Source organism: Dysidea avara, chromosome 9 (genome assembly GCF_963678975.1).
Source record: "Dysidea avara chromosome 9, odDysAvar1.4, whole genome shotgun sequence".
Taxonomy (NCBI): Eukaryota; Metazoa; Porifera; class Demospongiae; order Dictyoceratida; family Dysideidae; genus Dysidea; species Dysidea avara.
In genome coordinates, this window is record NC_089280.1 from 15,824,668 (window position 1) to 15,841,325 (window position 16,658).

Here is a 16,658-nt window from a genome sequence, read left to right on the forward strand (position 1 = left end):
TTGCAAATAATTGATCATCAAGGGAAGCCTGTAAGTCATTTTGGGAAGATAAGTTAGAAGGCAAGATGGATAGACTTTGGAATAGGAGATAGCACAATTTTCACCTGGAAAAAAGGAAGTCACATCAAAATTTGGTGCTAAACGGGACACCAAAATCCGGGCTGAGTTACAGGAACCCAAAAAGGCTGGATGTGAAGAGGCTGGCTGGCTGGATGTGTCTGGAGGTGTACCAAAAAGGCTGGCTAGCTGGTAACCCAAAAAGGCTGGCTGGCTGGTAACCCAAAAAGGCTGGCTGGCTGGTAACCCAAAAAGGCTGGCTGGCTGGTAACCCAAAAAGGCTGACTGGATGTGTCTGGAGGTGTACCTGCTGTTTTGGAGCCAGTCGGTGTGTGTCGTAATGATGGTAAGAGGCCAGATGGCATGTCATTGATTCCTTGGTCACGGGGCTTTGCTCTGGGACTTTACCTGTTCAGACACCCTGGCCCCATCTAATTTATCTACTTCTGCAAGTGGTGCCAGCCGGCTGGCAAACTCTGCAGAGTCAGCTAAGTTCAGAAAGTATTCTCTGATTCCATCATTTCACTTCTCCCCTTTATGTGTTGAGATTCTGGGTGCTTGGGGATCATGTGCACGCTCATTAGTGAGGTGGATAGGTTCCTGGGTAATGGAACAGTCTGGTGATAATAGGACCACCCAATTTTTGATTCAGAAAGTTGCCATTGATGTTCAACGTGGCAATGCTGCTTCTGTAATGGCAACAATACCATCATCCCAGGACTGTGCAGAGTTTGCCTCTCTGCCCACTGTTTAAGTGTTTTATATTATTATCATTGTGGTTGTATATAGCTTGTAAATATCTCATGTAAAAAAATATCAAGACACACGGTAGTGTGTCGTGCGGCCCAAGAAGCCGGCGCGCAACCCCGTGAGTATATTGACAGGAAGAAAGAGAACGCAATTTTCGCACCTCCGTAGCTCTGTGCTGCCTTGATGAAACAAGACAAAGTTTGCTGTGTAGATTCTCTCCACCTTCAGTACTCCACATTCCAAATTTGAGCGAAATCGCTTCAGGCATTCCTGAGATATTCGACTTCAAAAGTTGGCTTAGTTTCTTCGTTTTTTTCTTCTTATTTTTCTTCCTCTTTTCGCACACTTACAAAAACTGCTATAAAACGCGAACGCGTTATCCGATTGCCTTGAAATTTGGCACACAGAAGGGGGGTATAAAGGCGCATCTCAGTACCAACTTTGGCTGGAATACCATAAACAGGCAAAGAGTTATGAGCGATTATGCACGAAAAATAACACCAATATGTTGTCACGCCTACAGGGTAAACCGCGTATGGGAAGAAGCTGAAAATCGGTGGGTGAATAGGTTAACTATTGAACCTCAAACCTTTTGTGGTTTGAAAGAAATCGAGCTAAAAACCAGGAAGATACAGCGAAAAAATCAACAGTGTGTAACAATTACGCAATCGAGATTAGCTAATTTTTAATTTTTGAATTTTATTATTATTATTATTATTATTATGCTTGCCACGCCTACCAGATAAACCACTTGGGGTAATGCTTTGAAAATCGCTGTACAGATGGAGTTATCATCTTAGAAAGGCTCTTCAATGGTGTAGAAGAATCAGCCTTAAAGCCACGGAGTTATTATAACACGAAATCTTGGTGTAGCAAGTGCAAGATCGAGATACTCTAATAGAGCAGTCATCCTAATAGAGCAGTCACCCTGAACAGAATTCAAGAGATCAGTTAGAAATAAGTAACCTGTATAGAGATCAGCTACAAACAAATCACCCTGTAGAGAGTTCAGCTACAAACAATTCACCCTGTTCAGACATCAGTTAGAAGAAATTTTCTTGTAGAGAGTTCAGTTACAAACAAATCACCCTGTTGAAAGATCAGCTAGAAGATGTCACCTTGTAGATAGTTCAGTTACAAAGAAACCACCATGTAGAGAATTCAGCTACAAACTAGTGACCCTGTAGATACATCAGCTAGAAGAAGTTACCTTGTAGAGAGTTCAGCTACAAAGAAACCATTCTGTAAAGAGCTCAGCTGCAAACAAATCACCTATACAGAATTCAGCTACAAACAAATCACCCTGTAGAGAGATCAGCTAGAAGAAGTTACCTTGTAGATAGTTCAGCTACAAACAAATCATCCTGTAGAGAGATCAGCTAGAAGAAGTTACCTTGTAGATAGTTCAGCTACAAACAATTCACCCTGTACAGAGCTCAGTTAAAAGAGGTTTCCTTGTAGAAAGTTCAGCTACAAACAAATCACCCTGTAGAGAGATAAGTAAGAAGAAGTTACCTTGTAGATCGTTCAGCTACAAACAATTCACCCTGTAAAGAGATCAGCTAGAAGAAGTTACCTTGTAGAGAGTTCAGCTACAAAGAAACCATCATGTAGAGAATTCAGCTGCAAACAAATCATGTATAGAGAGTTCACCTACAAACAAATCTCCCTGTAGAGAGATCAGCTAGAAGAAGTTTCCTTGTAGAGAGTTCTGCTACAAACAAATCACCCTGTAGAAAGATCAGCTAGAAGAAATCACCTTGTAGAGAGTTCAGCTTCAAAGAAACAATCATGTGAGAGTTCAGGTACAAACAAATTTTCCTGTAGAGAGATCAGCTAGAAGAAGTTACCTTGTAGAGAGTTCAGCTACAAAGAAACCATCATGTAGATAGTTCAGGTATAAACAAATCACCCTGTAGAAAGATCAGCTACAGAAGAAATCACCTTGTAGAGAGTTCAGCTACAAAGAAACCATCATGTAGAGAGTTCAGCTACAAACAAATCGGCCTGTAGAGAGATCAGCTAGAAGAAATTACCTTGTAGAGAGTTCAGCTACAAAGAAACCATCATGTAGAGAGTTCAGCTGCAAACAAATCACCTGTAGAGAGTTAAGCTACAAACAAATCTCCCTGTAGAGAGATCAGCTAGAAGAAGTCACCTTGCAGGGAGTTCAGTTACAAAGAAATAAACCATGTAGAGAGTTCAGCTGCAAACAAATCACCTGTAGAGAGTTCAGCTAGAAACAAGTCACCCTGTAGAGAGATCAGCTAGAAACAAGTCACCTTGTAGAGAGTTCAGCTAGAAGAAGTCACATTGTAGAGCTACAAAGAAACTACCATGTAGAGTTCAGCTGCAAACAAATCACCCTGTAGAGAACTCAGCTACAAACAAATCGCCCTGTAGAAAGATTAGCTAGAAGAAGTTACCTTATAGGGAGTTCAGCTATGAACAGATCACCCTGTAGAGAGTTCAGCTACAAACAAATCACCCTGTAGAGAGTTAAGTTACAAAGAAACCACCATGTAGAGAGTTCAGCTGCAAAAAAAATTAATCACTGTGTAGAAAGTTCAGCTAGAAGAAGTCACCTTGTAGAGAGTTAAGCTGCAAATAAATCACCCTGTAGAGAATTCAGCTACAAACAAATCACCCTGTAGAAAGATCAGCTAGAAGAAGTTACCTTGTAGAGAGTTCAGCTACAAAGAAACCACCATGTAGAGAGTTCAGCTGCAAACAAATCACCTGTAGAGAGTTCAGCTAGAAACAAGTCACCCTTAGAGAGATCAGCTAAAAACAAGTCACCCTGTAGAGAGTTCAGCTAGAAGAAGTCACATTGTAGAGAGTTCAGCTACAAAGAAACTACCACGTAGAGAGTTCAGCTGCAAACAAATCATCCTGTAGAGAGTTCAGCTAGAAGAAGTCACCTTTTAGAGAGTTCAGCTACAAAGCAACCACCATGTAAAGAGTTCAGCTGCAAAAAACTCAATCACCTTGTAGAAAGATCGGCTAGAAGAAGTTACCTTGTAGAGAGTTCAGCTACAAAGAAACCACCATGTAGAGAGTTCAGCTGCAAACAAATCACCTGTAGAGAGTTCAGTTAGAAACAAGTCACCCTGTAGAGAGTTCAGCTAGAAGAAGTCACATTGTAGAGAGTTCAGCTACAATGAAACTCCCATGTAGAGAGTTCAGCTGCAAACAAATCACCCTGTAGAGAACTCAGCTACAAACAAATATGCAGTGTAAAAAGATCAGCTAGAAGAAGTTACCTTGTAGAGAGTTCAGCTACAACGAAACCACCATGTAGAGAGTTCAGCTACAAACAAATCACCTGTAGAGAGTTCAGCTAGAAACAAGTCACCCTGTAGAGAGATCAGCTAGAAACAAGTCACCTTGTAGAGAGTTCAGCTAGAAGAAGTCACATTGTAGAGAGTTCAGCTACAAAGAAACTACCATTTAGAGAGTTCAGCTGCAAACAAATCACCCAGTAGAAAGTTCAGCTATGAACAGATCACCCTGTTGAGAGTTCAGTTAGAAACAAGGAATCCTGTAGAGAGATCACCTAGAAGTATCGCCTTGTAGAGAGTTCAGCTACAAACAAATCACCTGTAGAGAGTTCAGCTACAAACAAATCACCCTGTAGAGAGTTCAGCTACAAAGAAACCATTCTGTAAAGAGCTCAGCTGCAAACAAATCACTTGTACAGAATTCAGCTACAAACAAATCACCCTGTAGAGAGATCAGCAAGAAGAAATTACCTTGTAGATAGTTCAGTTACAAACAAATCACCCTGTAGAAAGATCAGTTAGAAGAGGTTACCTTGAAGAAAGTTCAGCTACAAAGAAACCATTTTGTAAAGAGCTCAGCTGCAAACAAATCACCTGTACAGAATTCAACTACAAACAAATCTCCCTGTAGAGAGATCAGCTAGAAGAAATTACCTTGTAGAGAGTTCAGCTACAAAGAAACCACCATGTAGAGAGTTCAGCTGCAAAGAAATCACCCTGTAGAAAATTCTGCCAGAAACAAATTGCCCTGTAGAAAGATCAGTTAGAAGAAGTTACCTTTTAGAGAGTTCAGCTACAAAGAAACCATTCTGTAAAGAGCTCAGCTGCAAACAAATCACCTATACAAAATTCAGCTACAAACACATCACCCTGTAGAGAGATCAGCTAGAAGAAGTTACCTTGTAGATCGTTCAGCTACAAACAATTCACCCTGTAGAGAGAGCAATTAGAAGAAGTCACCTTGTAGAGTGTTCAGTTACAAAGAAACCACCATGGAGATTTCTGTAATCAATATATGTGACCGGATTTGCGAAAAGGGGTCTTCCACACACATCCAATTCCGTAAACGTTGGAGACCATAACTCAGTGTTCAAGTAACATATTAACCTGAAAATTTCACCATGTATTCAGTTATAGTGGTGCTCACCACTGCCCAAATATCAAGGCAATAGCTCTTTCCAATCTGAAGTTATCAATTGTCAAAGTTGGCAAATTGGATGTGTGTGGAAGACCCCTTTTCGCAAATGCGGTCAAATATGTATTATACAGTATATATAATTTGTACATTTACTGATAAAATATTTAAAGTACATCTACTTCATCTTTTCTTCTTCCTGTAGTAAAGAAAAAAACGTAGGTTAAAAAAGTCCCAAAGCTGGTATACAAATACAAAAAGAAATGAAATCTAATCCAAAACAGCCAAGCTGTAAAAAAAGTGTGCGGCCCTCAGAAAGGCTATGGTGAAAAAAGATGTGAAATCCAAGGTGGCGGCCAAGAAATGGCTGTGATGGTAGGTTAATGGTAAAAATTTTAATAATGACAATTTAGGTAAATTTTGTGAAGCGGCACAAAAATTCACCTGAATTGTCTTTATTAAAATTTTTACCATTAACCTACCATCACAGCCATTTCTTGGCCGCCACCTTGGATTTCACATCTTTTTTCACCATAGCCTTTCTGAGGGCCGCACACTTTTTTTACAGCTTGGCTGTTTTGGATTAGATATATATATATATATAAATATAATATATATATTATACTATCTATGATAATGTACGGTAATTCTGAATGATTGAGCTGATACAGCAATCTTGCAACATGTGGTTAATCTTGCGTGTGCACTCACTCTGTACTCATGCAATGTTAGTAACTGTACATTCCCAGAAAAAGCAAAACACTTCAACTGTAGATAATAACATCCCATAAGAAGTAAAATATGAGTAGTGACACTCATGTGCCATCATCAATTCATGACCTCAAATAAAAATTAAATCTCAATACTTGAGTAGAGATACCGAGTATTTTAATGTGCTAACTACTACATTGTACCTTATTAGAATAACACAATGTGTGTCCTTACTAGCTAGCTAAGTATTGCTACTTCTTGTAGATGTGATGAGCAGTGCTGATCACTCTTTGTGTGTGCATTCATGTTATAACACATTGTTCAACTTCTGAAGGGTGATAGCAAATGCAAAGTCCTTACGTACCATGAAGCAGAAATTGATTCTAGATACTCTAGCAGAAAAACTTGAAGCTTAAGTTTTCAAAGTTTGTAACTGATTCCAAAAGACAATGTATAATAGATAAAAAATTGTAAAAACAAAAAATCAACAAATTTTTTCTAACGGTATACATACGACATACCGACATAGTTTATCCACATTACAATGACCTCTTATTGATGTGTACTGTAGGTAGTGATCCACTGTCAGTGGCTGATGCCCATCCACGTGGCAACATTATCTGTCACTTCTCCAGAACTACTGAGTGTGAACCATCAGATATACTGTACTCCCTACAGGTAACAATGTATTGTATGCTACTATTGGTTGTGTGCTGTTGTTGTGATGCACAATTACATACACTCATGTGTTGTTGTAGGTCGTTTCTTCAGTTCTCAGTTACTAGTCACTGGCCACAAGGTGTGAAACTTTGTGAAGAGAAGCTCTCTATTCCAAATGGTGCCTCTTCAGAACCAATACAAGTCCCAGTACCTGAAGTAGGCGTACTGTACAATGTAGTGTATGCACTTTAAATTTCTTTATAGATTTTGCCAAGTGAAGAAAATTATTCATATTTATGGGAGATACAAAGATCAGGTATGCATGGTGATTTGCAAGTATTCTCCTTACAGACATGTACTTACTCTGTTGTAAGACCATAGGGTATGCGTATTTGTTACCTTGTAGATTTAACTGTTAATGAACCGCTAAACAGTAAATGTTCCTTTGATCTCAGTAGTCAGCTGATCATAGATAATGACATGGTACAGTGGTGTTGTGTTAGCACAGTGAGTAACAGATCTTGTTTTATATTATAGGGACAATTGTCTGTCAATCACAGCTATCCTTTCACACTTCCTGCAGTGTCGGTATGTAAAATAATGTGTTCCCATGATTGTGTAATTCTACACGTACTTGTTGCAAAGTGATTTATTTGTGTGCATGTACATACTTCAAGAAGCTGGTGTGGTTACAAGGTAGCATGTACCTATGCCACTTGGGGTACTACAACAAAGAGGATTATAACAGTTAGCCATTGTACATTCTCCCATTTAATTTAAAGATCACCCAATTACCTACTGGACTGGGAAGGATGCCAACCATTTTCTGCTGGCAAAGATTGATATACTCTAATAGAACATTCACCCACTCTCCCAGTCAAAACATTCTAATAGAGCAGTCAAAGGGCTTGTTAAAAGGGTGTACCTAAGAAACTTATGCCATCAACTAGGGAATTGAACTCTGAACTTTTCAGTTTATGCACTGTGTAACTTATCACTGCATGTGTGCATCCCTTGTTAACCTGTCTTCGGTGGTGTTTTTAGTATGATACTACAGTATATGGCCACAATATTCTAGCAATGAAAGTATATGCATTAGAGATACATTGCATTACACTCATCTAGAAATAGAAAATAGATTAAAGGTATATACGGTGTACAATTAGGCTTAAAATACAGTGTTTAGGCTGCTAAAACAGTTTTGTGTGTCAAATTAAAGTAGCTATCAGTTGCAATCTAGAGGCATACCCTCAACTCTTGCAATGTCAGATCAACTTTGTCCCTGATCTGACATCAATGAATGACAGTTACCACTTTCCCTATATATCACAAACAGGCCCTATACTGTATAGAATGTACAGTGGAGTCAGTTTCTGGTCGAGGTGTGACAGAAAACAACTTGTGCCAGTTAAAGGTCGTCGTCAGATGTTGTTCACCATTGGGAACTGACTGTCCCAACAAGTTCCACTATTCCATCCTACATGACTCATACTGGTGTGTACTAGAGGGTGTGAGTGGAACAGCTTTAGTGGAGAACACCAGAACTGTCCACATTAATGTTGATGTTGTGCCTCAAATGTATGGAGAATTGCCTCTTCCCTTAGTCGATATCACAGAACATTCTAGACGACGTCCTTCATTTAAGGGAAGCAGACAAGAGGATGTGTTTGTACCTGTGGACAAGTCACTGGTGTATAACTCATCTCGTGGAATGAGAGTGTGTGTTTATAGTGAATCATGACAAGTTCCCTGATAGGACTACTATATAAACTATGCACTGTATATTATTATATCACATGTAATATTATGTACGTTGCACACCTCATGATTCCAAGCAGTTGGTTTTGAAGCAACAGGGAACACAAAATCATCATCTCCACCCACTAACAGTAACTTGGGCTCCTTGTACACAGATGGAGAGTACATTGTCACATATTCTGACCAATCAGAGCACTTATCTACTGCGGGAAATGTCAGATTTAACTCTGACAAGTGTTCTTCGGAATCTGGCTTTGGAACAAACTTGATTCCTGTATTGCAGGAAAGTCTCAGAATACCATCTTGTGGAATGATGTCTTCTCGACCAGTTAAAACGTTATCTTACACTTTTGCTTTACTCCAGCATAGAAGTCTATAGCAAAATTATAAAGCAAATGAACACGTTAAAATATACCCACCTCCTAAAGTAGGCTCTAGATCAAATGAAATGTCCACTGGTTTTAACAGTACTGGGACACCTTTATTCCAATGAGCACTGGTTACCATAGTGATGAAAGAAAGCTGTCCAACTTTCAACGTCAGTTTCCTACCATAGTATTGGCCAGATGTTACCGGCTGAGGAAAATACAAAAATATTAGCATGAAATAGATCTTTTACACAGATGCTAACTGTATGTGTGATAGGGTGTGTGTACCTCTCCAGAGAGTTGGAGGACATTTTCACCAGGATGTAGGACAATTTTGTTAGAGGAGATCACAAAATCTGGCTCATCACTTTCCTCATCGAAAGCAGCATCTCTTCCAAGTGAGGCCTGATCCAGTGAATAAGATGAGAATGTCTCGCTCAGTGTCCTCCTCACATGAGCTTGTACATCACACAGTGGCCTATAGTCTGAACAGTTACTATAATCTCCATTAATGTCTAAGTCATCAAGCTTCTCTTTTCTCTGATCCAATTGTGAAGTGTGATTGTTCATTATCATCCGGTGTCTTGGGACGATCTATTTCACCACAAATTGATTGACCAGGACCAATTTCAGGTGACTGAAGTAGTGACTTGATTGATGTCCTTAATAGGAGAGACAAGCTGTCCACTACCAAGTCCTAGGAATAATACATGCAATCATCCAACAATGATAGAGGGAAATACCTTTTGTCCATTGTATTGCAGGTTGATTGTCATAGTAACAGTGTTTCCAATCATGTATTCAGAATTATTAGGGATTACTTTAATAATTGAAAATAGTCCAGCACTCCATTTTCTATTACAGAAATTGATTTGAATAAAGTTAGAAAAATAAAGTAAACCATTGATGGATGGTTCAAAACGATCTAGTATATCCTTTGACCATACAATGCAGAACTTGGAGTTACTTATTGACAAGTTTACACAAGCTATGTACTTGCTTATACACTTGTGTCAAGGTAAAATGCTTTCTAGATAAGTCATGCATCCACCTTACAAATACAAATTATTACAAAATTAGACACACATGTATATCCTATTGAAGGTGTTTATATTCACCTTGACTGATTGATTTTGACAGCTCCACTATTTCATCCAAACACTGATGAGGATCATGTGATGTTCCCACTCCTTGGGGTAACACAGCAAGTGACAGGCAAGACAGTAAATATCTAAATAGGTTAAGAAGTGTGACCTGACTTGACCAAAATCATGTAAGAGTAATACAGTAGTGCCTGTTAAGGATACTTGGAATCCAAGTGTAGAGTTTTTTGTCACTCGGCCAAAAGAGATATAGTATTGGCTGAAAATATTGTCCAGTTTTCAGGGGAGTACAGTGAACACATGTCACTGAGAAGGCGTTCAGCCTCTTCTATCTGTCCCAACTCCCTGTGTATTGTAAGTAATAAGAATATTTTATGATATCATTCCACTACACTCAGAAATACTAACAAAGAAATGGCTGCAGTGAAGCTAACAATGTAGTCATTATAAAAATGCAGATTAGCCCATCAGCACTGAATGGACATTTAACCCTGGGATTTATGAGAGGTCACACCCTTTTTCACAGCATAGCTATTTTATAGATCCTTCTCTACAGCACATCACCAGTAAACCTGTGCATACTAATTTTCTGTCTGTACTGGTAGAATTGGTGGACTTGGGTAGCCTACCACATTTGATGACATTCTATTGCTTGCCCTTATTTTTCCACATTTAATTTTGACTCCTCAAACACCACAACATGCATAATACCATGAAAAAAAACTGAATGAATTTGACAAATTAGCTAAATTCATCAATTCCCATATTTTCAAATGCCAACAAGCATCTGAACAATGATTTTGTGATTTTTGTCAACAGTTAATTTATAAAAATGCAGATTTGTCAACCTTTCTTTATATCAAAATTACCTGTCATAGGGTACCTGCACCTTATCAAAAACCTACCTAAAATGGTGAGAAAACCGGCTGGTGTCTGAATATTATTGTGAATAGCCTTGTAAGGCACAAACTACTGTATAACACTGTGTACATCAAGCTGGTCTTCTAGGCCATGGTCAACTGATAATAGCTGCAAGGTAGGAAACTATTGAATGGGAAAGAGAATGTATGATGTGTTGTCGACGTTAGGCCAACAAATTATGGCACCACTGTGAGTCTTTTTGTCTTTATAAAATAACATGACATCTTGTTTGGCGCCAGGTTGGCTGAAGTGTATCTACTTAGAAACAGATCACTGCTAACATGTACGTATATTTTGAAGAAGAGAACAGGAAGAAAATTGTAGGAGCAGCTACAAATTAGGTTATATGGCTGCTCTATTATCTTGATCATTTGGTGCTTGGATAACACACATGCACATGAGAGTACAAAGAAAATAACTAGTTTATATCATCCATATACAATACTGCTCAATGATCAGTCACATGAAAAATGCCACAAGTTGTTCACAACAGATTTTATATACAAAGACTACCAATAAATAAAGCTTGCCTGTGTTACTGTTTGGTCATTATATAGCCTGAATCTGTATATGCTCAGTGGATATCTTGATCTGTAACACTGAACCTTTATGTACCACTCACAATACAGATTGAATAATATATGTATATCAGAATGTCTCAACATTTTTCTACGTGGGTAGAAAATCCCTTTAAGGTTGTGAGGGAGGGAGAACATGCTCTTATACACATATGCATGTAAATAGCAGCTACAATATGTCAGTATGTAGCTGCTTACTTACACGTGGAACTTAGCCATGTCTAGTCCAACACTACAAGCAGTCCTCTTTCTGCCAGCATGCTTAAATGCACCAATCACCATCTCTCCTAATTCCTATAACAACAAAGAACATGTTTACTAGTATATGTGTTTAATTGGTTAAAAAGTCTTTCTATAACACACTGATATATTGGACACTAACACTGGTTCTACATGGCAAATTTCATCACTATATATGTAACCAAATTACCAAGTATTTTGAAGTGAACTGCTGTTTGGACATCAGTGTTGCCACTAGTAACCGACCTTGATCTTCAGAATCCCCACCTGCTGTATGAAAGATCAGTACTGTAGTGTGGGGTGTAATTTTTCCTGTGTTAAGGTATGCACTGGTTCACTAACAATGAATTCTGTTATTACAAAAAGTAAAAGGAAAAATTCATTTGATAGAAATAAAAGAAGAGCATCTATGCGTATACTAGCTCTACTTCAGTCATGGCTATACTATTGACTGAGTGTAGATTAAATATCTACTAGTAGCTGTACATGATCTTCAATGTTCATCCTACTCAAATGTAAATTTTCTACTAACTAACTAACTATCTGATGAATGCTTTCAGCCAAGCATAACTTAACTATGGTGAATACTATGGGTTTGATTTCTTCACTGTTGGTTAGGCCAAAGACATACATACCTTTCACCTACTCCAGTAGCTACAATGGACGCACCATGAAGAGACCTTTAATTGTCTGCCCATTTTTTCTCAATTACTGTGTGGGTGTTTTTGTGCTGACTATCATGTTTACAATGGAAACCATCTGTAATTTCTGTAGTGATTGGATTTTAGAGGCATTTATTGTGCTGCTCTTTGGCTTTTAGATAACACAAAATGACCATTTAGCTTTCATTAATTAATAGTTGGGGCATGCATTCACATGCAAAATTTGCTTTATGTGTGACACGATTCTGTTCTTTGATGCAGCATGCATGGATTTACCAGTCATGATTATGTTACAAAAAAGTAGATACAAAGAAAAGATTTGAAACTCAAGATAGATGAAACATGACACGTCTGCAGCTATAGTACCACTCAAATGCAATGTCATCTTGTGAGAGTGCAAGCAATTAAAAACTCGCTAATTAAAGGGCATGGCACTCGTTTCGCTTGTGAGTATTTATCCCAAACAAAACTGGATGTACACTCACGAGCAAAATGGGTGTCACGCCCTTTAATTAGTGAGTTATTTAATCACTCGCACTCTCGCGAGACGATGTTGCGTTTGAATGGTACCATATATATTGGACATTTTCTTCTCTGTGTTACATAGCAGATATGAAGTTCAATGGTGAAACACAGTGCAAGCACATCAAAGGAGTCACACAAAACTAGTGGGAACCTAGATGTTATATTGGTTCTTAGGAGCTTGTTTTACGCTAGCTTGCCCAATAAGCTTCTTGAAGCCTGCCAAAAAATCTGTATTACAACCAATTTCAATATAAACAACAGTTTCTTAACTTTCATTACTTATATAGTAGTACACTCACAAAATGATTGTGGGTATTAGTCTCTACAGCTACATTGCATCAGACAACCACCAGTTATAAAAGAAAAAAAGTAATAGTCTTAGGCCTACCTTGTTTCATTCCTATAATCCCAGGCTATTTGTCACAGATGGGGGACCATTTGCGTGTGCTGCAATACAGGCTGTATGTACAATATTTAGTGTACGTGCATTGTGTTAATTTGTTGTTACAAGGCCATTTTTGACGTGATTAGTTGTTTCATGGGTGAAAATCTCAAGAGTATGGATTGGTAGGTCGGCTTATGTATAAATAATTTAATAGAATCAATACAAAAGTACAAAAATAACAAACACAATTAAGGTAATTGCTTGAATAAATGTTATGGAGTAAATCACTAATTCATGGCTACACTAGTAACATACCACTTTGTTGTGTTATTCCTGATGTGATCCTGTTGATCTGGTTTTCATCAGGAGCATTGCTGGTGGGCACTAATTGGCATATTTCTCCAAGCTTATATAACTATAGTATTAAAACATAATCTTAGTAGCACACTCTGTAGAATTGTACTTTACATGGACAATGCATTATGTATATGAAGTGTTTTAGCCAGAGCAAACCCGTTACTTAAAGTTTGGGAAGATGCAGACACAATGAACATGGATTCAATCCAAAAAATACTGTAATACAATAGTAAACTGTCATGACACTAGTTGTACAAATATAGTAGTTACCTGCAATAATTACTGAAATGAGATTGATTGAAAGCAATCATTGATTGAGGCAATGAGAGAAAAAGACATACAGTACAAGTAAGGCCATTATCACTGGCCCTGAATTTGTGTTTAGCATAACCGTATGCTAGCCAGTGTTGGGGAAGTTACTTTTTAAAAGTAACTAGTTACATATCAAGACACACGGTAGTGTGTCGTGCGGCCCAAGAAGCCGGCGCGCCACACCGTGAGTATATTTACAGGAAGAAAGTAAACGCGATTTTCACACCTTTGTAGCTCCGTGATTCCTTATCCGATTGAAACCAAAGTTGCTACAGAAGTGCCGGCTAGGTAGGGGAGTCCACATTCCAAATTGGAAGAAAATCGCTCCATCCATTTCTGAGATACGATCGGCCAAAGTTTGGGTTTTTTTCCTTCGTTTTTTTCATTTCGCACACTTTGCAAAATCCGCCATAAAACACGAATTCGTGCTCCAATTGGACTGAAATTTGGCACACTTAAAGGGCTCATTAAGGCGAATCTCAGTACCAAGTTTGGTAGGAATCCGATAAACGTTTACCGAGTTATGACCGATTATTTGCGTAAAATAAGGTCGAAGGTCTGTCACGCCCACAGGGTAAACCGCTTGAAGGAATGAGCTGAAAATTGCTATGTAGATGGAGTAACTATCGTAGGAGTGCCTTTTTGTGGTTTGAAAGGAATCCAGTTAAAGGCCATCGAGATATGACACAAAACCCAACCTGTGTCACAATTACGGGTACTGATGAAAGCCGGAATGGAACGGAACGGGATCGATCGGGGCGCGCGCCAAGTTAAAAATCGTTTAAAACAGATTGTGCGCTATTTCCAACTGTCACACAATAACTATAATTATGCTAGAATTAGTTTGTTTCTGTTTATAGGCATGCTAGTAATCGTTCGCTCAAAAGTTCTATTAAATGCCCACCACATGGTAAGGTGTGTGTAAATAAAATCCATCCAGTTTAGTTTAATCCTGTTGTAGAAGTACTTCCTTACCATTCCAAGAGGTAAACTACTGTAGTATTTTCATGTTGTAGCGGTATTCAAACCTTTTTGTACATGTTTCGCTGGTTTTCTGAAGCGACTATAATTCTACCATTATTGGCAGTGATTTACGAGAGTTCGCAAACTGCAGTATGTTATATTACCAGTGCTTACAAAAAAATAGGTTAACAACTTAGCTAGATGATCGTTGTTCAGCTTAGACGATTACACAACGCATTCTTGCAGTGGGCATTAAATAGAGTTGTCGAGCAAATGTTTTCTAGCATGTTTATAGCAGAAGCGAACTAATTCTAGCACAATTCTAGTTATTGTGTGAAAGTTGGAAACAGTACACAATCTGTTTAAAACGATTTTTTTTACTTGGCGCACGCCCCTATTGATTCCATTCCGTTCCGTTCCATTCCGGCTTTCATCAGTACCCCACAATTACGCGATCGATTTTTATGAATAAAAAACTATTAGTTTTCACGCCTACTAGGCAAACCGTTTAGAGCAGTGAGCTGAAAATCAGTGTGTAGCTGGAATAATCATCATAGAAAGTCCTTGCAGTAGTACAGAAGAATCGGATTACAAACCACTGAGTTATGATTCCAAAGCCAACTACGTGTAACCAAGAGTAAATAATGGAAGAGAGAGTATCCAACTGCCATATACTGCATCAAAAATGAGCACGTCAAGTAGAGAAGCCATCCTGTAGTGCTATCAAAGTAAGTGTTGAATGAAGTAATAAACACCCTCTAGCTCAGACTGTTTGACTTCAAATCATGCCTGGGCACTTCAAACAGTCTGAGCTAGAAGGTGCAGTTGGATACTCTCTCTTCCATTATTTACTCTTGGTGTAACATATGCGAGATCGAGATACTCTAATAGAACAGTCACCCTAATAGAGCATTCAGCTAATTTATTTAATCCATTATAGAATTCTATTACATTGCAAGTTATTCTGTAGGGAGTTCAGCTGCAAACAGTTAATCTTATAGACAGTTCAGCAAGAAGCAAGTCACCCTATAGAGAGTTCAGCTACAGATATATCGCTGTAGTGATTCAGAACATTACAAGTCACACTGAAGAGAGTTCAGCTATAAACAAGTCATGCACCCTGTGGAGAGTTTGGCTACACTCTCTAGAGAATTCAGCTACAAACAAGTCACTGTGGAGAGAGTTCAGCTACAAAGAAACTACCCTGTAGAGAGTTCATCTATACAAACAAGTTAACCTATAGAGACCAGCTGCAAACAAGTAACCCTGTAGAGATTTCAGCTACAGACAAGTCACTTTATAGTTTATACAATGTTCAGCTACAAGTAAATCACTCTGTAGAGAATTTAGCTACATACAAGTCACTCTGTAGAGAATTTTGCTACAAACAAGTCACAGTGTAGAGAGTTCAGCAACCAAAAAACCACCTGTAAAGAGTTCAGCTAAACAAACAAGTTACTCTGTAGAGAGAACAGCTAGAAACAAGAGAGAACTCAGTTAGAAGAAGTTGCCCTGTAGAGATCTCAGCTGCAAAGAAACCCTGTAGAGAGATCAACTACAAACAAATCACTCTGCAGAGTGTTCAGCTATAAACAAATCACCCTGTAGAAAGTTCAGGTACATACAAATCACCCTATATAGAGTTCAGCTACAAAAAACATCACTCTGTAGAGAGTTCAGCTACAAAGAAACCATCCTGTAGAGAGTTCAGCTACAAACAAGTTACCCTACAGTGAAATCAGTTTGAAACAAGAGATTTCAGCTACAAACAAATCAACCTGTAGAGAGTTCAGCTATGAACAGATCACCCTGTAGAGAGTTAAGCTATACAAGTCACCCTGTAGAGAGATCAGCTAGAAGAAGTCACTGTCTGCAGAGATCAGCTAGAAGCA

General features: G+C 38.5%; 1 protein-coding gene across 1 annotated transcript in view; it reads right to left on the minus strand.

Annotated features, from left to right (window-relative positions):
• Positions 1-7,664: 7,664 nt before the first annotated feature.
• The window catches only part of LOC136267422 (trafficking protein particle complex subunit 10-like), a 28,769-nt gene continuing 19,775 nt past the window's right edge, over positions 7,665-16,658 (minus strand). The window contains exons 9-18 of the mRNA XM_066062573.1: positions 13,450-13,549; positions 11,753-11,832; positions 11,525-11,616; positions 10,028-10,168; positions 9,839-9,951; positions 9,464-9,575; positions 9,009-9,417; positions 8,772-8,928; positions 8,416-8,725; positions 7,665-8,267 (exon numbers count right to left, since the gene is read on the minus strand). Of these exons, the coding sequence (XP_065918645.1) occupies positions 10,054-10,168; positions 11,525-11,616; positions 11,753-11,832; positions 13,450-13,549 (387 nt within the window). The 3' untranslated portion in view covers positions 7,665-8,267; positions 8,416-8,725; positions 8,772-8,928; ... (2 more) ...; positions 9,839-9,951; positions 10,028-10,053. The remainder of the gene's footprint in view (positions 8,268-8,415; positions 8,726-8,771; positions 8,929-9,008; positions 9,418-9,463; positions 9,576-9,838; positions 9,952-10,027; positions 10,169-11,524; positions 11,617-11,752; positions 11,833-13,449; positions 13,550-16,658) is intronic.